Source organism: Fukomys damarensis, unplaced genomic scaffold, assembly GCF_012274545.1.
Source record: "Fukomys damarensis isolate Sample0158 unplaced genomic scaffold, DMR_v1.0_HiC HiC_scaffold_8, whole genome shotgun sequence".
NCBI lineage: Eukaryota > Metazoa > Chordata > Mammalia > Rodentia > Bathyergidae > Fukomys > Fukomys damarensis.
In genome coordinates this window covers 15483259-15503895 of record NW_022900920.1, presented here as the reverse complement: position 1 = coordinate 15503895, position 20637 = coordinate 15483259, and the positions used below count along the sequence as shown (strand labels likewise).

Here is a 20637-nt window from a genome sequence, read left to right as displayed (position 1 = left end):
TTCACTTAGGAGGAAGTGGGGAATCATATCACGAATGTCATTGCCTTGGCAGTTGGGCACTATCCAGGTTATTCATGCTGCAATCAATCAAACACACCCAAATTGTTCCTGCAGATTAGCCACTGACTGTTAACAAAGTCCCTTACTTCCTTCATATTGATTTACCGCAGCAATAGAAATATACCACCCTGGAAGTCACTCCTTCTTTCAGCTGGGAACCTATAAATGCCACGGAATTTCTAGTCGAGTTGACAGGAACCCAGCACAATGGGGATCTCCACGATCATTCTTGAAATATGTCTTTTGTGGGGTCAAGTTCTCTCTTCAGGTATTATGTCTAATTATTGTATTCATCAGTTGTACTCCTGCAAACCCAAATCCTGGCAAATCTGATCGCATTGTTACTCTGCACTGGAGTTTTGCATTGGGGAGGAGGTGGTTCTTTGCTGGTAATTGTAAATGTTCGCAAATGTTTGGAAGGTATTACTTCCTTTTGGTTTTGTCTCTGGGTGAGAAATATAAGGTTGTTGTAGTTGGAACAAGCCAGTCGCATCAATATCAGAGAGTCATTCAGTGAAGGAAATTATCTGCTGGGCTTAGAGAAGTCCCTGATGTTCAGGAAGGGAGTATGTGTGCTATCAAGAGGCCCTGATACTTTACCATAGTGAGTGGAGCACAGGGTGGATATGCTTTGAAAATGGGAAGAAAATATTCTCCTGTAAATGCTCCTATGTGCCTTCTCTCTGCAGGTGCACCTGGCATAAAGATCAATATTTGTTGAGCAAATAAGGTCAAATATTTGCACAGACAACATCTGTACGATACCACGTCTGTGTCTGTCACTCACTGCTTAGGTCAGGGGCTCAGAGCTGTGTCACTCAAGCATGGCTTTGTGCTCTCATATGGGAACACAAGAGAACTATTGAAAAATTGTTGTGATTATTGAATCTCGGGTTTTGTTTTTTTTAAACTGAGGTGTTGTGTAAAAAGATGATCCTCTGTCTACCTGTTCTCTCCTGTCTCCGTCTCTCTTTAGTTGTCTCCCTCTCTGCCTCTCTCTGCCTGTCTTTCTGTCTCTGTTTTCTTCCCTTTGTCTCTCTGTTTCTCTCTGTCTTTTCTTCCTTGTCTCGCTCTGCCTGTGTCCCTGTCTCTGTTTCTGTCTCTAGATCACCTTTCTCTCTCTGTCTCTATTTATCTCATCCATCTGACACCCAGCACCTCCTTACCCTCTCTCTCTCCATTCTCCCTCTTTTGTTCTTTCTCTCCTCCCTCGCCTCTTCATTTTCTTTCCTTTTTCTCTTTCACCCTCATCTCATGTTTTTCCTTGATGTTGCTTATTGCTAGATTCATGAATTTCAGGAGCCAAGGGAAAACCATCTAGGTTCCATATAACTTCTAGAACTATCGCTCTCCCCTGGGCTTGGTAGGGAAAGCTCTGAAGACAAAGGTTCATTTGGGAGGCAGCTTTCGTGAGCGCAACACTCCCAAACCCAAGCCTTGGCGTCTGGTGTGGTGAGTGCCCGTGTGGGGAGACGTGTGATAGCCCAGTGGGGACGCCGCCATTCCTTCCTTTGAGAAGAGCCCCAGGGTCCCAGGTTGGGGCAGCCTGGGACTTAGACAGACCATCTGCTTCCATGTGCTTTGGAGAGTGTGTGGGATGGGAGGCGGGACCGCGCCCCAGCTTTTGACAACACTCTGCAGTGGCTCTGAACAGTAGCAGCAGAGTCATGTCAGTCTTGGGGGTCAAAAGGCAGCGGTGCTCTGGGACTGAGGGAGTTGTCAGGTAATCATGACGCTGTTTGTATGCACACGTGTGGCCACACACGCGCGCGTGCATACCTGTATTGCAGTTGGGAGGTGGGAACCCGCTCTACCCTGTGTGCCTCTTTTCTCTAAATCTATTTACAACTCCAGAGTTACGTACCATCGCCTCCACATTTCAGGTGGGGAGACAGGCTCAGAAGGTTCTATGGCTTGTCGAGGACAGCGGCTGGTGGGCTACTGGGGCAGGACTTGACCCTGGAGTGAGGGCTGCCTGCATTTGGGCAGCCCTTGTGGCCAGGAGCGCCCCTGCTCCTTGAAGGGCCCAGAGGATATGAATTGGGGCGTTCAGCTCAGCACCGCAGAGCTCCACAGGCCCTCTTCTCAGTCATCTGTGCACAAACTCTTGAGAAAGTCGGGGTGCCCAGGCAGCAGTAGGCAGAGAGGCCGCGGCACCACTGCCGTTTCAGTGCTGTTCTTGACGCTGCCGCTGGCCAGCCGTGGAGCCGCTGCAAGCCTCGGTTTACTCATTTGCGAAAGGGATTACGTTTGCTGTCCCGCACAGGGTTGGAAGGATGGAGGTTACCCGGGCCGTGACTGGCAAATGGAGCCTCAGCGCTGACAGCATTCCTATTCTAGGCATTTTCCTAACGTTTTATCCAAATGTAACTTCCTAAATGTGACGCGGACCTTGGACTGGCTCCTGGAAAAGGAGAAAGTGGAGAAATCCAAATAAAGTCTAGTTTAGTAGCAGGAGCATACCCTGCTGGTTTGCTGGTTGTGACAAATAGACCAAGAAAATATAACTTCCCTATGAGGGACGTTGGGTAAGGGTTATGTGGGAGCTCTGTAGTATTTCTGCTACTTTTTTTTAAATTTAAAATTAGTCCAAAAAATTTCAAACTTTACTTTCTTTGGTCCCATTTCTTCAAGGCCAATGTTTTGCAAAATGAGAAAATAATAATTGCTTCTAAATTCATTTCTGGCAGATTGCTGATCTTCTTTCTCACTTAGTCTTTCCACAATTTAGCTGGATTTATGGCCATCGTTAGTGCCTTGAAAAGAAGAAAAATCATTGGAGGGATTTTTAAGCATTATGAGGATATTGTTCATGTGGTTGGTGTTTGGAGGGGAGAAGACTTTTGTGAGTCGAACAGTGGGCCACACAGATGTCTAATTATTCTTTGGCACAGCGCTTCTTTCTATATCTGTCTTTATTGTGCAAACACACCCCTGGGCATTATGGACACTCGTCTGGGGCGGCTGCCACGTGCTGTGGAAGGAGGGCAAAGCCTGAGGCTTCACCTTGGAACCAAGTCCAAGCTTTGCAGCCTGGCAGCCGGAACCCCACCATCCTACCTGCTGCCCTCCCGTGGCCTCGTGTGTCCCCACACCCTTTTTGGCAACACCCTTGCGTGTTTTTCTTCCCCACATGTCTCTCACTGTTTCTGCCTCCTGGGCTTATTCGCTCTTTCAGTTTTGTGGGATAGCTTGCGGTTCACTGTCTCAATACAAAGGACCTTTGCTTCTGGCTTCAATTGTGCCTCCTCTGGCCACACCCACTTCACCCTTAGCCGGTTCTGCTATCTGTGAGTCTCCTTGCCACCCTCCTCTTCCCGGTCTTCATCTGGCCAAGTCTCACCGGTCTCTTTAAATTGCACAGACATTGTCTCATTTGGAAATCTTTCCCTGGCATACGCTCGACACACTTAAGGCACACCCTACATATACACACAGTGAGAGAGACACACACACACACAATCACTCGCACACACACAGATATACACACGAACACAGACACAGGTACACATAGAGAGGTGTGATATACATACACACATAGATACAAACGTAGACATACAGAAAAATACACAGAGACAAGTATATATAGGCACACGCAGATATACTCATGCGTGGACATGTAAAAACATACGCTTCACACACAGAGCAAGCATACAGAGACACATGCATATATACATGCTTACACATAATTGCACACACACAAAGATAGAGATAGATACAAGCATAGACACAAAATACACAGATGTGTACACGGATGTGCTGGCACACACACACACACACACACACCATGTGTTGTCTGTCACTCACTCTTCTATAGAAATGGGCCTGGCACTTGCCTGTTGTGCAAGGCTGTCTTGGGATGTTTCTAGGATCCTGCTATGCATGGTCTAGGGACCAGACCTTGCCTATCTAGTGCTCACCTGGGCACCTTGCACCACCACCATCACGAGCAGCCTAGATGTGACCGGCTTTGACATGGCAGGACAGAGCTGTGCAAATGAGCTGCCTCAGCCTCACCCCTTCTGACTGATCCTGAGCAGTGTTGCTATTTCCTTATATATACTTGTGGGGCCTAAACAGTCTCAGGAAAGCTATTACCCACACGCTTATCATTGAGAATATTTGTCTCTCAGTATCCACAGGGATTTGGGTCCAAGAGGATCCTCAGATGCTCAAGTCCCTCACATATAATGGGGTAATATATGTTTATAACTTACACCCATCCTCTCTGTATCATTGTTTTCGAACATCTTCTTTTCTGACAAATTACAATGGAATTTCATTGTTTTAAACTGGCTTTTGGGGAAGCAGCAGGGCAAAGTCACCTATGTTGCTTCACAGGATTCCTGTGAGTGAAACATGCACACATCTGAGTTTTCTCTTATTTCTTCACAGGTGTTACTGAATCAGATGTTCTCATACCTAGTAAGTACTTTGAAATGAATTTCCTATATTAGTCTAGAATTTATTTTTTCACTCTCTACAGTTATTAATGTCTTAAGAATAAATGCTGCTAAGCTTTAATGAATGGTAAGGGGACTGCATAAAAGTGCGATTTGTGTCCCTTCTAGAAACCCAAAAGCAATAGGACCTCCTTCCATCTATAGTATAAATGAACCATGTGGTAATACAGTTCTGCTCTCTCTAAATTTTATTTTGCCCCCACCTCAAATTTCAGTGCACTTCAGAATCAAATAGAGCACTGGGCACTGTTGGAAAGCAGTTCTTCAGGATTCACCTCCCTCCCTTGACAGAGCCTGATTTGAAGGCCTGAGTTGGGGCCCAGGAAACTGCAGTCCTACAAAGCCACACATAAGGACATTCTCCCCACTGTGCTTTGGGAAACCTTTCTGCCTGACCCAGCTTTGAAGGAGACTGATGTTCTCAATACAGTTATAGGAGCCTCTGCTAAGAATTTCCAAAGAAAGTGACTGAGGATATGTGTCTATATTTTGCATGCTGAGTATTTTTGTGCAGAATGTTTCATATTATTGAGCCCTTCATCTGAAACCGACTTAAGAAAACTTCACTTTAAGCAAGACTGTTAGAGCACACACTCATGGTTTGACCGCAGCGCCCCCTGGCAGGATTGGGAGAGGAAGCTGAAGTTAATTTCTGTGACATGTAGATCATTTCTAAACATCTTTTCCTAACATGAATTTGTTTTCTATCTAGGTCCAGACACCTCAGACTCTACAGTAAATGGTAAGGCTTGTTTTCCCATCTACTCTTCTTTGCAAGGTCTCAGTTATTGGCTTGGACAGTCAGATCTGCTGTTGCTGTTGGCCAGTGGAAGCCAAGTGCAGCCTGAGAACAAATGTTTGTCTTTAAAATTCAGGGATGCACTGGGGATGAAAGATGTGCGCTTCAGTCCCTTGGGCACACCCCATATGCATACTCAGACAGTCCCATTGGTCATTGTCCTTCTTTCCTCTCTCTGCCTCTCAGCCATTTGGTTTGATGAAATTAGCTTCAGAAGGGATGGTTAATGTCAGAAGAGGTAGTTGAATACAGTCAGTGCTTCTTCTTCTGTGCAGTAAGGACAGTTATCTCAAAGGTAAATGACATCCACCAAGATATAAATTTTTTAATATTGCCTGGCACATAATAAGTGCTCAACTAATGCATATAATAAATGCTATTTTCATGAAATCTTCCCAAGTGCACTTTGAGGTAGGTGTCACTATGCCCATTTTGCAGATGGAAAAATTAGGGCACAGTTAGGTAATTGGTCAGTACTTCTAAATCACATGTGTGGTAAGTAATAGGGCAGAGATTTGAACCCAAGACTGGTCCTTCTGATCCTGGCTCTTAGTAAATGAGCCCATCCATCCCCTACTTTCTCTACTGAGTGTGTATAGACCTCTGTGCCCAAGATTGATATGTCAGGGTCACCCAGGACAACTAACTTGCCAGTTGGCTCCGGCTCTGTTGAGGCCACTCATTGCCCTTCTAGGATATGCCTTGAGAGATGCAGATGTAGCCTGGGAAGGACTTGAGAGGCAGCTTTTTTACTGGACCGCGCCCCCCACCCCCACAACACCCAGCAAGGTCTAGGCTGAAGCAAGAATATGGACTCTTCTGGAGGGACATTCATGAGAGCAACCAGAAGAGGGCAGCAAGGAGTCAACAGGCCCCAAATAGACTGAGAATGCTTTGGAAATGGTCCAATTAGTCTTTTCTTTCTCTTTGCTGGGCCTTTCCACGCCGCACTCCGACTCCAAACCAATAACAACCACCTGCCTACCTTGCACCCCATTCCAACTTGGCACCTTTTGGCAACAGATTTCTCATAACCTCAAACTGAACTTTGAAAAATCACACTCAGGATCTGGCTCCTGCTGTCAGGACTCTATTTCCTCACCTAACCAGTGTAACTTTTCATTATGGGTGACTGAGTGGCGCCATGCCAGGCAGCAGCACGGTGCCCAGCGGCACCTTTACCAGGGTCATCTTTATGGTGGGAGAAGAGCTGGGAAGCGTAGGTTGAAGTCCCCTGTCGGACGAATGCCTTCATGTACTTGAACGTGATGGGAGCAGAGAGTACACTGAAGTGCTTCGAGTGGGCAGTGACTTGAAAACACTTGTAGTTTGTGAAGATAAAACCTGGGGCAATCTGGGGAGACAGATGACGGGAAGAGGCACAAAGCAAGCACTTCACAAATGTGGTTGGATCAGTGACTGAGAGTGCACTCCAGAAGGGAGGAGTGGAGGCGGAGAGGTCAACTGGGAGGTCCCTAAGCAAGGTGGGCTCAAGTGAATGAAGGCGTAGCCTGGTGAAATGGCAGTGGATATAAAAAAAGAGTATCCTTGGTGATTAGTTGGACGTAGAAGGAAAGAGGAGGAATCAAATGTGATGCCCAGGTTTCCAGCAAAGCTGGTGTGGGCATAATGCATCGTTCATCTGAGTGGAGGAAAAAGACTGCTGAACTTAGGATGGTAGGATGGGGTCTCCTGGAAGCCAATGAAATGTTGGTTTGAGCTCAGGGCTGAGTCGGGACCAGAGAGACGGCTTTGGAGTCCTCTGTCTAGAAAGTTCTCAGAGTCCAAGGACTTTTCCAGGTGGGGGAGACAGTGAGAAGGGGGCAAAGAAGTCATATTTAAGGTCCCGAGGAGGGGGTGTCAGTGAAGAGGAGAAAGGGGAGCATGAAACAGTGTAAGCCGAGGGGACAGAGAGTGCCAAGCCCACAGCTCTCTGCTGTGTCAATGCAGGTTTGCCTCTGAGGCTGGTGAATGGCAGGCACCGGTGCCAGGGCCGAGTGGAGGTCCTGTACCAAGGCTACTGGGGCACCGTGTGTGATGACAGCTGGGACACCCAGGATGCAGATGTCGTCTGTCGGCAGCTTGGCTGTGGCCACTCTGTGTCGGCCCCAGGCGGGGCTCATTTTGGTCAGGGGTCGGGGAACATTCTCTTGGGTGCAGTTTACTGCTCAGGACGGGAGCCCTACCTGTCGAGCTGCCGCCACGATGGGTGGTACAACCATGATTGTGGCCACAGGGAAGACGCCGGAGTCCTGTGCTCAGGTAGTGCAGCTGTCACCTCTTGCTCTTGTGTGTGTGCCCTGAGGCAGTGTCATGGGGCATGTACGTGCATGTGTGTGTGTGTGTTTCCCTCTCTGCTGTGAGTCATGCCTTGTTTGGTGTTGGAAGACTGATATTACTGTCCTTTTTCACAGATAAAGATGTCAAGGCTCAGAGAGGTTAAGGGGACTGCTTATTGTCCAAAGCTAGGAAGTGAGGGATCCAGGTTTCAGTCTCAGGTTTCAGGCTAGGATGGGACTGTTAACAAACGGGAATGTTTTGGCTAGAGACTGGAAGCAGAGGAGGAAAAGGGTGATGACATGAACAAAAGATGTTCATGGTGGTACCCTAGCCAGCAAAGTGAGAGTGAGAAAGGTTTCACAAGGAAAAAAAAGTCATAGACTTTTAGTAATGGAGGGGGCATGCAGGATGCATTCAGCCCTTGCTTCCAAAGAGGCAAGGACCACCAGTCAATGAACTCTTCCTCTACATTCTGCAGATTCTTTGGCTTTCTCTGAGTCAAGCACTGAGAGACCTCGACAAGGTAGGATCTGCTATGTGTGATTCCTGTAGGCCTGGCCCCATACACCCATTAGGCTCATCTCTGATCCTGAGGAGGTGCAAGAGGGCATAGGAGGTGGGGTGCTCAACTCTGAAGGGGGAATTGTCTGAAGGGATTCTCAGGCTTCCAAGGCATCTCTTTTGTGGATCACAGTCTGGGGAGGAATCAACCTGAAGAGGCATCTCCAGGGAGCTTAAGGTGGAGTCTAGTGTCTTGTCTGTTGAGGTCTTGCTGCCCATACTCAGATCCCTGTGGTCCTTAACCATCAATGCTGACTCCTGGACAGATTGGGGTGCTGCATCTCCAGAGGCTTAAGTCGCCAATCTTCTGGGACAGCATCCTTGCTCATTTCTTTTCCCTGAACCCATGCCATTACCTTGGAAATCAAGACCCTTCAGTCTGTGGGCACCAGAAGTCTTATACATCCCCCTGAGGGCAGGGTAGAGGTGTGCCAGGGCTCCTGAGGCATCGTGTGTGATGACAGCTTGGACACCAATGATGCCAACGTGGTCTGCAGGCAGCTGGGCTGTGGCTCAGCTACTCTGGTCCCAGAAAATACCTGGTTTGGGCAGGGCTCAGGGCTGATTGTCCTGCTCAGAAAGTAAGTCCTACCTGTGGAGCTGCCCACAGAGGATGGCTCTCCCATAACTGTGGACACCGTGAGAATGCTGGAGTTGTCTGCTCAGGTGGCCCCTAGGAACAGTGGGACTCTTTCTTACATTAGGAATGGGCTCTGGTCATCTCTCTGGCCCCGGTCCCAGAACTTCCTGTGTGCATCCTTGGCTTGTGGGTGTGGAAGCAGCTGCTTTCCCCTTCCACAGACAGATAGTGCCTGTAGGTGTTGGGAGGCTGAACTAGCTTAACCCTGGGGAGGAAGCTCTCAGCCTTGAACTGGGCCCTCAGGCTACAGGTGGTACTGGCCTCACATCTGACCTGGAGAGACAGAGCTGCACTGGACTCAGCACATCCTTACTGGCTTGCTCACTGTGTCTCCCCATGTGACAGCCCCTGACTCAACGACCATCCGTATTTTGTCCCAGTAGTCACATGAGAGCAGTTGATTTTAGTGTCACTGTTACTGGCTCATCCCTTCTGGGCAAATGACTCCTCCCGACAGGCTTGCAGAGTTTACAGGAGAGTAGAATCCTGTTCCTAATTAACAGTTTGCCATGGAAATTCTGGATTGTGTCACGATATGCAAAATGTGAGGTCAGGATATACCAGACACAACTTCAAGGTGGAGAGGTTTATTTTGGCTCACAGTTTAGAAATTTCAGTCCATTCTTATCAGGCTAAAACACGAAATGGCATGGTGGAAGGTACTGCCCCCCAGGAAAGCTGCTTATGTCATGGTGGCCAGAAAGAAGTTAGCAAAGGGAGGAGGCAGCGAGGGAGATACGCCCTTCCAGGTCATGCCCCCAGGGAGCCACCTCTTCTGACCAAGCCCCAAAACCTGACAGCACATTTAACTATAAGCTCATTCGAGGATTAATCCACCCATGAGCATGGCATCTGCATGATCCATAACTCCTCGAAAGCACTGATATGAGTGCATGAGACTTTGCAGTGACTTCTAGATATAAACCGTAACAGGAGCTTCACTCATAGTTTAAAGACTGCATGTCTGGAACTAAAGGAGCTCTGACATGGGCCTTGAGCCTCTTCTGTGTGAGCAGCTCACATCTGCTTTTACCAGGGACCTCAGAACTTCTGTCACAGACACGTTATTCCTTTCCAGTGGCTCAGTCTCACATCAGGGTGCCCATTTCTGCCTTCCGCTTTGCTGATGTGCAAATGGTATGCCCACATGTGGATGCACACACATGTGTATGTGGTGGGGGTGGAGATGACACGGCTTTCTTTTAACACGCCTCAAAACATCCTGCAAATCAACAGATCTCATCTGCACAAAAAGGAGGCGCAGACAATGATGTGGGAAAGAGAGAGATTAGTTTCTGGTGCTTTTTATAGTCTGATTCTGCTCTCATCCAATCCCAGATGGGGCTCTAACTGCCATGGTCTGGAAAATACTTTGGATAAGAAGGCTTGGGTCAGCAGAAGGAAAAGCAGAGGTTTTACAATAGAGAAGACAACATTTCAGGCTAAGACAGAAGTCCTATATTATCTCTACCAGGGCCTTTCTTCTATGCATGAGCTTGTCAACTCCAGGGCCATTTTCTAGGAGTGAGGGGGTCCGCATAGTCTTCATTTGTCCTTAAACCTTCAGGAGAAAGCATAGGTGCCAGGGAATTATCTGCACATCTACTACAGAATCCCTGTCATCCACCTCAGAAACAGACTAAAATGCACAAACACTGTGTTGTTTTCAGGAACCGATTCTGGTTTGGCCCTGAGACTGGTGAATGGAGGGGACCGCTGTCAGGGCCGCGTGGAGGTCCAGTACCAGGGCTCCTGGGGTACCGTGTGTGATGACCTTTGGGACACCAATGATGCCAACGTGGTGTGCCGGCAGCTGGGCTGTGGCTGGGCCCAGTCGGCTCCAGGAAATGCCCGTTTCGGTCAGGGTTCAGGACCAATTGTCCTGGACGATGTGGCCTGCTCAGGTCACGAGTCCTACCTGTGGAACTGTCCCCACCGTGGCTGGCTGTCCCACAACTGTGGACACCATGAGGATGCAGGAGTCATCTGCTCAGGTGAGCTTCTGTGACACCCGGGTCTTCCTTCTTGAATGGGCTTTCAGCAGGGCAGTTCTGCGCTCAGAAGTTCACTGTGGCATCGATCATCTTTGGGTTCATGGTGGGTTGTGTTTGCAGACAAAGCACTGATCCCTTACGGTCCCCAGTGTAGCTCCTCCTGCTCATGCAGTGGCCATGAACTTTCCTCGTGGCAGCTGAGCCTGCAGGCCAATGCCTGGCCCTCTAATGAGAGAAGAAGCAGGCTCAGTGACTGTCCTGCTAGCGACAGGGGTCCAACATCAGGTCGGAGGTAACCAGGCTCTCATGGGAACATTGCACAGCTCTACCATCCTGAAAGCAGGGAAAGTTTGTGTTTCATGTTGCTCTGAGATCAGTCCATTGGCCTCCAATCTCAAATAGCCTCTGGTCTTATTTGGAGGCAGAACAACTTTGGGGTTGCCAGTCATACACTTACCCCTCTCCTTGATGCTGTAGTCATTTGGGCTTCCCTGCAGGTGACTGCACTGATAGGGTTCACTCATTATCACAGGGGAAGGAGGGATGTAAGGTAAGGTGTGGGAATGACAGGGAGGCAGGGAGAGGTTTGCAGTGAACGCTGTGGTGGAGCCCTCTGGAGCATCACAGCAGGAGCGACCTGTGGAACTCGGACAGGATATCAGAATTGTGTGTGAGGGCAGACTGTCAGTGTGCTCACCAGCTCACTGCCTAGGAAAGGTTGACCTGCTTTCCTGTGTGTTAGCAAGGGCAGCCGAAGCACAACCATGATTGCCTACCTGTGGGGAGTGAGCTTGAGGCACTGAGGTGTAGGCTGTGGGTTTAGAGAGCAGACAAAGCTCCCTGAAAGATGGAAAGATGGAGGGTTGATTCAGCCAGCATCCAGCAGAGGCCAGGGTAGAGCTCCAGCTCAGCCTGTGAATACATAGAGTCTCTTGCGACTTGTGTCTGTGACTCTGACCTTCCTTGTCTTTCCCACAGATGTTACCACTCCATCCACAGTAGGAGGTGAGTTCTCGTGTGCTGATATGGGATGTCCCTGATGCTCTGATGTTCTTCCAATGTCTCCTTCTGCTCTTGGCAATGCTGTGGGACACATTAATTCCCTACTTGGAAGAGTGACCCCAGGAGTGTGGCTCTTGCCAGGAATTTGGCTTTGCAGTCACCTTTCTCTGATCGACTCATCTGAGTTTTCATGAAATGCTTTGCTAGTGACGTGCTTAGTATCTCTTCTAGGTGCAAAATGCGCTCAATAAGCTTTGGCCCTTTCTTCTTCAGCTGCCATGACCATTGTGAGATTTGTGTATATTCTCCAAACTTCTAGCAAAACTAATGCTAGTACAGGAGAGAGTCCTCGGTCCCTCAGCCTTAGAAACAGCCGAGGACTACGTGGGTCAGTTACCTCGTTTTTGTAAGGACAGAGGTCTTTCAAATAGGTGGAGGGGAACAAATAGGTTCTCCATATTTATGAATAGAAATACTTGCTTTATCCCAGGCCCATACCTACTCTCTGTGGCTATTTGTGTCCAGTTATCAGACTGTGGGCAATGCTGTCCGATGCACTGGACTGACCCCTGGCCAGCAATGTGTAGACAGAGGTTTCCTCCCTGAGAACAGAACTCCCCACACTGAAGAGCTGGGAAGGTCAGTCCCACCTTCCTCAGGGTGTTTGTTTATGGGCCACTCAGAGCAGCGGCCTTGAGAAGATACCTAATTAGGTGCAGTAGGCATTGTAATGAGGCCTGCCTGGTGCAGAAATCTTGTTGACCTGTGCTTTGCCTGCAAGTCAAAATTGAGCCATTTTTTCTTGTTGCTATTTGCAGATGTATGGCTTGCCAGCCCCACACCTACTCCAATAGGTAAGGATCCTCTCAAAGGTGCCTGGGGCTCCCACTCACTTCTAGGTAACATCTGTCCTTGGAAATCAAAGAATGAGGTTGAGGGTGCTAGCCTAAACCTTGTCTCTGTGGGCTGGTTGAGTGCAAAGCAGGGTCAAAGAAGGCCGAGTTGTTGGTCTGATATTGGGTGGATGGTGACCTGGCCCCAGAGGCATCCCGAGCCAGAGCTCAGTGAAGACCCTCATGCAGGGGACTCGGACAAACCCCAGAAGGACCGAGAATTCCGTGAAGACCTGGGTCAAGGCGCGAGTGGCAGATACTGGAACCCTGCTGCTCCAAGAGGAGCTCCGTGCCAGTTCCTTGGCGAAAGAGCCCTGCCTGTCCTGAGAGCTTTCCTCAGACTGAGCCACGAGGGTTTGCTGACAGTGACATTTTGATCAGTTGGCACTCTAGAAAGAGCACCGCATGTTTTGACCCATTGCGTTTCTGGTGGACTATCCATTCCCAACCTCGGACCTGTACTGGAATTAGTGAGAATCTAGGGAGTAGGACAAGTGTGCCCTGACATTCCACTGGGGTTGTACCTTTGGTGCCTGAATCTTGACTTCAGCGAGAAGCTAGCATGAGCTGGTCCTGTTAACCACAGGGACAAATCTGGAGTTGGGCTGTGTGACTTAATGCTGACTGCCGTGACAGTGTCTCCAGCCCTGCTCTGAGGGGTGAGCGATGGGAGCTCCAGCCACAGTTCGGTGACTTGAATGGCTGAAGAGAGTTCTGATATGGGCTTCTGGCATCTTTTATGAGAGCAGAGGGTGCCTTCTTTGCCATGGGACACCTTTCTGAGCTCATCACTGCCTCCCTTGTGCTGTCTGACAGCAGAGGATGCATTTCTGCCTTCTGCTTCATGGATGTGCAGAGTGCTTGTGCATGTGGGTGCAAGTCTATGCCTGTGCTGGTGCCCTCATGTGCAGGAGGGGTGGGGAGGACTCTGCATCCTCCTAATACTCCCTGAAACACCCTGCCGTTCTGTGGTCTCATCAGCACACAGAGGAGGCCCCGGCACTGAAGTGGGAAAGAGAGGTGGAGGATCCCGGTGCTTCAGTTCCCATTAATCTTGATGTTGTGAGGGAGCACTCTCTGTTGCCTTGGGCTCCCAGTATCAGAGCTTGGGCAGTGACTCTGGACCTGAGTTCTTGGGTCAGCAGAGGGAAGGGCAAAGCCTTTGAGAGTGAGAAGAGATCATGGGATGGAGAGACAGAGGCTCAGGCTGATCTCCATCAGGGTCCTTGCGCTATGCATGAACTCATGGCCACAACTGCCCCTGTCCAGCAAGTGGAGGGGCCACTTTCCTTTTCCTTGGGTTTTAACCTGCATGAGCCACTTGGCTTCATTGTGCCCTCATGGTCTTGATGTTCTTCACTGAAATGGGATCCAAACTAAAACCCTGCATTCTGCCTAGGAACTGATTCTGGTTTGGCCCTGAGACTGGTGAATGGAGGCGGCCGCTGTCAGGGCCGCGTGGAGGTCCAGTACCAGGGCTCCTGGGGTACCGTGTGTGATGACCTTTGGGACACCAATGATGCCAACGTGGTGTGCCGGCAGCTGGGCTGTGGCTGGGCCCAGTCTGCTCCAGGAAATGCCCGTTTCGGTCAGGGTTCAGGACCAATTGTCCTGGACGATGTGGCCTGCTCAGGTCACGAGTCCTACCTGTGGAACTGTCCCCACCGTGGCTGGCTGTCCCACAACTGTGGACACCATGAGGATGCAGGAGTCATCTGCTCAGGTGAGCTTCTGTGACACCCGGGTCTTCCTTCTTGAATGGGCTTTCAGCAGGGCAGTTCTGCGCTCAGAAGTTCACTGTGGCATCGATCATCTTTGGGTTCATGGTGGGTTGTGTTTGCAGACAAAGCACTGATCCCTTACGGTCCCCAGTGTAGCTCCTCCTGCTCATGAAGTAGCCATGAATTTTTCTCCTGGCAGCTGAGCCTGCAGGCCAATGCCTGGCCCTCTAATGAGAGAAGAAGCAGGCTCAGTGACTGTCCTGCTAGCGACAGGGGTCCAACATCAGGTCGGAGGTAACCAGGCTCTTATGGGATCATTGCACAGCTGTACCATCCTGAGAGTAGGGATAGTTTGTGTTTCATGTTGCTCTGGGATCAGTCCATTGGCCTCCAATCCCAAATAGCCCCTGGTCTTATTTGGAGGCAGAACAACTTTGGGGTTGCCAGTCATACACTTACCCCTCTCCTTGATGCTGTAGTCATTTGGGCTTCCCTGCAGGTGACTGCACTGATAGGGTTCACTCATTATCACAGGGGAAGGAGGGATGTAAGGTAAGGTGTGGGAATGACAGGGAGGCAGGGAGAGGTTTGCAGTGAACGCTGTGGTGGAGCCCTCTGGAGCATCACAGCAGGAGCGACCTGTGAAACTCGGACAGGATATCAGAATTGTGTGTGAGGGTAGATTGTCAGTGTGCTCACCAGCTCACTGCCTAGGAAAGGTTGACCTGCTTTCCTGTGTGTTAGCAAGGGCAGCCGAAGCACAACCATGATTGCCTACCTGTGGGGAGTGAGCTTGAGGCACTGAGGTGTAGGCTGTGGGTTTAGAGAGCAGACAAAGCTCCCTGAAAGATGGAAAGATGGAGGGTTGATTCAGCCAGCATCCAGCAGAGGCCAGGGTAGAGCTCCAGCTCAGCCTGTGAATACATAGAGTCTCTTGCGACTTGTGTCTGTGACTCTGACCTTCCTTGTCTTTCCCACAGATGTTACCACTCCATCCACAGTAGGAGGTGAGTTCTCGTGTGCTGATGTGGGATGTCCCTGATGCTCTGATGTTCTTCCAATGTCTCCTTCTGCTCTTGTCAATGCTGTGGGACACATTAATTCCCTACTTGGAAGAGTGACCCCAGTAGTGTGGCTCTTGCCTGGAATTTGGCTTTTCAGTCACCTTTCTCTGATCGACTCATCTGAGTTTTCATGAAATGCTTTGCTAGTGACGTGCTTAGTATCTCTTCTAGGTGCAAAATGCGCTCAATAAGCTTTGGCCCTTTCTTCTTCAGCTGCCATGACCATTGTGAGATTTGTGTATATTCTCCAAACTTCTAGCAAAACTAATGCTAGTACAGGAGAGAGTCCTCGGTCCCTCAGCCTTAGAAACAGCCGAGGACTACGTGGGTCAGTTACCTCGTTTTTGTAAGGACAGAGGTCTTTCAAATAGGTGGAGGGGAACAAATAGGTTCTCCATATTTATGAATAGAAATACTTGCTTTATCCCAGGCCCATACCTACTCTCTGTGGCTATTTGTGTCCAGTTATCAGAGTGTGGGCAATGCTGTCCGATGCACTGGACTGACCCCTGGCCAGCAATGTGTAGACAGAGGTTTCCTCCCTGAGAACAGAACTCCCCACACTGAAGAGCTGGGAAGGTCAGTCCCACCTTCCTCAGGGTGTTTGTTTATGGGCCACTCAGAGCATTGGCCTTGAGAAGATACCTAATTAGGTGCAGTAGGCATTGTAATGAGGCCTGCCTGGTGCAGAAATCTTGTTGACCTGTGCTTTGCCTGCAAGTCAAAATTGAGCCATTTTTTCTTGTTGCTATTTGCAGATGTATGGCTTGCCAGCCCCACACCTACTCCAATAGGTAAGGATCCTCTCAAAGGTGCCTGGGGCTCCCACTCACTTCTAGGTAACATCTGTCCTTGGAAATCAAAGAATGAGGTTGAGGGTGCTAGCCTAAACCTTGTCTCTGTGGGCTGGTTGAGTGCAAAGCAGGGTCAAAGAAGGCCGAGTTGTTGGTCTGATATTGGGTGGATGGTGACCTGGCCCCAGAGGCATCCCGAGCCAGAGCTCAGTGAAGACCCTCATGCAGGGGACTCGGACAAACCCCAGAAGGACCGAGAATTCCGTGAAGACCTGGGTCAAGGCGCGAGTGGCAGATACTGGAACCCTGCTGCTCCAAGAGGAGCTCCGTGCCAGTTCCTTGGCGAAAGAGCCCTGCCTGTCCTGAGAGCTTTCCTCAGACTGAGCCACGAGGGTTTGCTGACAGTGACATTTTGATCAGTTGGCACTCTAGAAAGAGCACCGCATGTTTTGACCCATTGCGTTTCTGGTGGACTATCCATTCCCAACCTCGGACCTGTACTGGAATTAGTGAGAATCTAGGGAGTAGGACAAGTGTGCCCTGACATTCCACTGGGGTTGTACCTTTGGTGCCTGAATCTTGACTTCAGCGAGAAGCTAGCATGAGCTGGTCCTGTTAACCACAGGGACAAATCTGGAGTTGGGCTGTGTGACTTAATGCTGACTGCCGTGACAGTGTCTCCAGCCCTGCTCTGAGGGGTGAGCGATGGGAGCTCCAGCCACAGTTCGGTGACTTGAATGGCTGAAGAGAGTTCTGATATGGGCTTCTGGCATCTTTTATGAGAGCAGAGGGTGCCTTCTTTGCCATGGGACACCTTTCTGAGCTCATCACTGCCTCCCTTGTGCTGTCTGACAGCAGAGGATGCATTTCTGCCTTCTGCTTCATGGATGTGCAGAGTGCTTGTGCATGTGGGTGCAAGTCTATGCCTGTGCTGGTGCCCTCATGTGCAGGAGGGGTGGGGAGGACTCTGCATCCTCCTAATACTCCCTGAAACACCCTGCCGTTCTGTGGTCTCATCAGCACACAGAGGAGGCCCCGGCACTGAAGTGGGAAAGAGAGGTGGAGGATCCCGGTGCTTCAGTTCCCATTAATCTTGATGTTGTGAGGGAGCACTCTCTGTTGCCTTGGGCTCCCAGTATCAGAGCTTGGGCAGTGACTCTGGACCTGAGTTCTTGGGTCAGCAGAGGGAAGGGCAAAGCCTTTGAGAGTGAGAAGAGATCATGGGATGGAGAGACAGAGGCTCAGGCTGATCTCCATCAGGGTCCTTGCGCTATGCATGAACTCATGGCCACAACTGCCCCTGTCCAGCAAGTGGAGGGGCCACTTTCCTTTTCCTTGGGTTTTAACCTGCATGAGCCACTTGGCTTCATTGTGCCCTCATGGTCTTGATGTTCTTCACTGAAATGGGATCCAAACTAAAACCCTGCATTCTGCCTAGGAACTGATTCTGGTTTGGCCCTGAGACTGGTGAATGGAGGCGGCCGCTGTCAGGGCCGCGTGGAGGTCCAGTACCAGGGCTCCTGGGGTACCGTGTGTGATGACCTTTGGGACACCAATGATGCCAACGTGGTGTGCCGGCAGCTGGGCTGTGGCTGGGCCCAGTCTGCTCCAGGAAATGCCCGTTTCGGTCAGGGTTCAGGACCAATTGTCCTGGACGATGTGGCCTGCTCAGGTCACGAGTCCTACCTGTGGAACTGTCCCCACCGTGGCTGGCTGTCCCACAACTGTGGACACCATGAGGATGCAGGAGTCATCTGCTCAGGTGAGCTTCTGTGACACCCGGGTCTTCCTTCTTGAATGGGCTTTCAGCAGGGCAGTTCTGCGCTCAGAAGTTCACTGTGGCATCGATCATCTTTGGGTTCATGGTGGGTTGTGTTTGCAGACAAAGCACTGATCCCTTACGGTCCCCAGTGTAGCTCCTCCTGCTCATGAAGTAGCCATGAATTTTTCTCCTGGCAGCTGAGCCTGCAGGCCAATGCCTGGCCCTCTAATGAGAGAAGAAGCAGGCTCAGTGACTGTCCTGCTAGCGACAGGGGTCCAACATCAGGTCGGAGGTAACCAGGCTCTTATGGGATCATTGCACAGCTGTACCATCCTGAGAGTAGGGATAGTTTGTGTTTCATGTTGCTCTGGGATCAGTCCATTGGCCTCCAATCCCAAATAGCCCCTGGTCTTATTTGGAGGCAGAACAACTTTGGGGTTGCCAGTCATACACTTACCCCTCTCCTTGATGCTGTAGTCATTTGGGCTTCCCTGCAGGTGACTGCACTGATAGGGTTCACTCATTATCACAGGGGAAGGAGGGATGTAAGGTAAGGTGTGGGAATGACAGGGAGGCAGGGAGAGGTTTGCAGTGAACGCTGTGGTGGAGCCCTCTGGAGCATCACAGCAGGAGCGACCTGTGAAACTCGGACAGGATATCAGAATTGTGTGTGAGGGTAGATTGTCAGTGTGCTCACCAGCTCACTGCCTAGGAAAGGTTGACCTGCTTTCCTGTGTGTTAGCAAGGGCAGCCGAAGCACAACCATGATTGCCTACCTGTGGGGAGTGAGCTTGAGGCACTGAGGTGTAGGCTGTGGGTTTAGAGAGCAGACAAAGCTCCCTGAAAGATGGAAAGATGGAGGGTTGATTCAGCCAGCATCCAGCAGAGGCCAGGGTAGAGCTCCAGCTCAGCCTGTGAATACATAGAGTCTCTTGCGACTTGTGTCTGTGACTCTGACCTTCCTTGTCTTTCCCACAGATGTTACCACTCCATCCACAGTAGGAGGTGAGTTCTCGTGTGCTGATGTGGGATGTCCCTGATGCTCTGATGTTCTTCCAATGTCTCCTTCTGCTCTTGTCAATGCTGTGGGACACATTAATTCCCTACTTGGAAGAGTGACCCCAGTAGTGTGGCTCTTGCCTGGAATTTGGCTTTTCAGTCACCTTTCTCTGATCGACTCATCTGAGTTTTCATGAAATGCTTTGCTAGTGACGTGCTTAGTATCTCTTCTAGGTGCAAAATGCGCTCAATAAGCTTTGGCCCTTTCTTCTTCAGCTGCCATGACCATTGTGAGATTTGTGTATATTCTCCAAACTTCTAGCAAAACTAATGCTAGTACAGGAGAGAGTCCTCGGTCCCTCAGCCTTAGAAACAGCCGAGGACTAGGTGCGTCAGTTACCTCGTTTTTGTAAGGACAGAGGTCTTTCAAATAGGTGGAGGGGAACAAATGGGTTCTCCATATTTATGAATAGAAATACTTGCTTTATCCCAGGCCCATACCTACTCTCTGTGGCTATTTGTGTCCAGTTATCAGACTGTGGGCAATGCTGTCCGATGCACTGGACTGACCCCTGGCCAGCAATGTGTAGACAGAGGTTTCCTCCCTGAGAACAGAACTCCCCACACTGAAGAGCTGGGAAGGTCAGTCCCGCCTTCCTCAGGGTGTTTGTTTATGGGCCACTCAGAGCATTGGCCTTGAGAAGATACCTAATTAGGTGCAGTAGGCATTGTAATGAGGCCTGCCTGGTGCAGAAATCTTGTTGACCTGTGCTTTGACTACAAGTCAAAATTGAGCCATTTTTTCTTGTTGCTATTTGCAGATGTATGGCCTGCCAGCCCCACACCTACTCCAATAGGTAAGGATCCTCTCAAAGGTGCCTGGGGCTCCCACTCACTTCTAGGTAACATCTGTCCTTGGAAATCAAAGAATGAGGTTGAGGGTGCTAGCCTAAACCTTGTCTCTGTGGGCTGGTTGAGTGCAAAGCAGGGTCAAAGAAGGCCGAGTTGTTGGTCTGATATTGGGTGGATGGTGACCTGGCCCCAGAGGCACCCCGAGCCAGAGCTCAGTGAAGACCCTCATGCAGGGGACTCGGACAAACCCCAGAAGGACCGAGAATTCCGTGAAGACCTGGGTCAAGGCGCGAGTGGCAGACACTGGAACCCTGCTGCTGCAAGAGGAGCTCCGTGCCAGTTCCTTGGCGAAAGAGCCCTGCCTGTCCTGAGAGCTTTCCTCAGACTGAGCCAGGAGGGCTTGCTGACAGTGACATTTTGATCAGTTGGCACTCTAGAAAGAGCACCGCATGTTTTGACCCATTGCGTTTCTGGTGGACTATCCATTCCCAACCTCGGACCTGTACTGGAATTAGTGAGAATCCAGGGAGTAGGACAAGTGTGCCCTGACATTCCACTGGGGTTGTACCTTTGGTGCCTGAATCTTGACTTCAGCGAGAAGCTAGCATGAGCTGGTCCTGTTAACCACAGGGACAAATCTGGAGTTGGGCTGTGTGACGTAATGCTGACTGCCGTGACAGTGTCTCCAGCCCTGCTCTGAGGGGTGAGCGATGGGAGCTCCAGCCACAGTTCGGTGACTTGAATGGCTGAAGA

The 20637-nt window shown here is 50.1% G+C and overlaps 1 protein-coding gene across 2 annotated transcripts in view; it reads left to right on the top strand.

Annotated features, from left to right (window-relative positions):
• Nucleotides 1–266: 266 nt before the first annotated feature.
• The window catches only part of Dmbt1 (deleted in malignant brain tumors 1), a 34924-nt gene continuing 14553 nt past the window's right edge, over nucleotides 267–20637 (top strand). Inside the window, exons 1-11 of one of the 2 annotated variants that reach the window (XM_033761378.1) lie at nucleotides 267–328; nucleotides 4456–4485; nucleotides 5236–5265; nucleotides 8081–8125; nucleotides 10474–10797; nucleotides 11776–11802; nucleotides 12618–12653; nucleotides 14092–14415; nucleotides 15394–15420; nucleotides 16236–16271; nucleotides 17710–17943. In XM_033761378.1, the coding sequence (XP_033617269.1) occupies nucleotides 268–328; nucleotides 4456–4485; nucleotides 5236–5265; nucleotides 8081–8125; nucleotides 10474–10797; nucleotides 11776–11802; nucleotides 12618–12653; nucleotides 14092–14415; nucleotides 15394–15420; nucleotides 16236–16271; nucleotides 17710–17943 (1174 nt within the window). In that variant the 5' untranslated portion in view covers nucleotide 267. Of the gene's footprint in view, nucleotides 329–4455; nucleotides 4486–5235; nucleotides 5266–8080; nucleotides 8126–10473; nucleotides 10798–11775; nucleotides 11803–12617; nucleotides 12654–14091; nucleotides 14416–15393; nucleotides 15421–16235; nucleotides 16272–17709; nucleotides 18034–20637 lie in introns of both variants that reach the window. The other variant, XM_033761379.1, reaches the window with a different exon arrangement.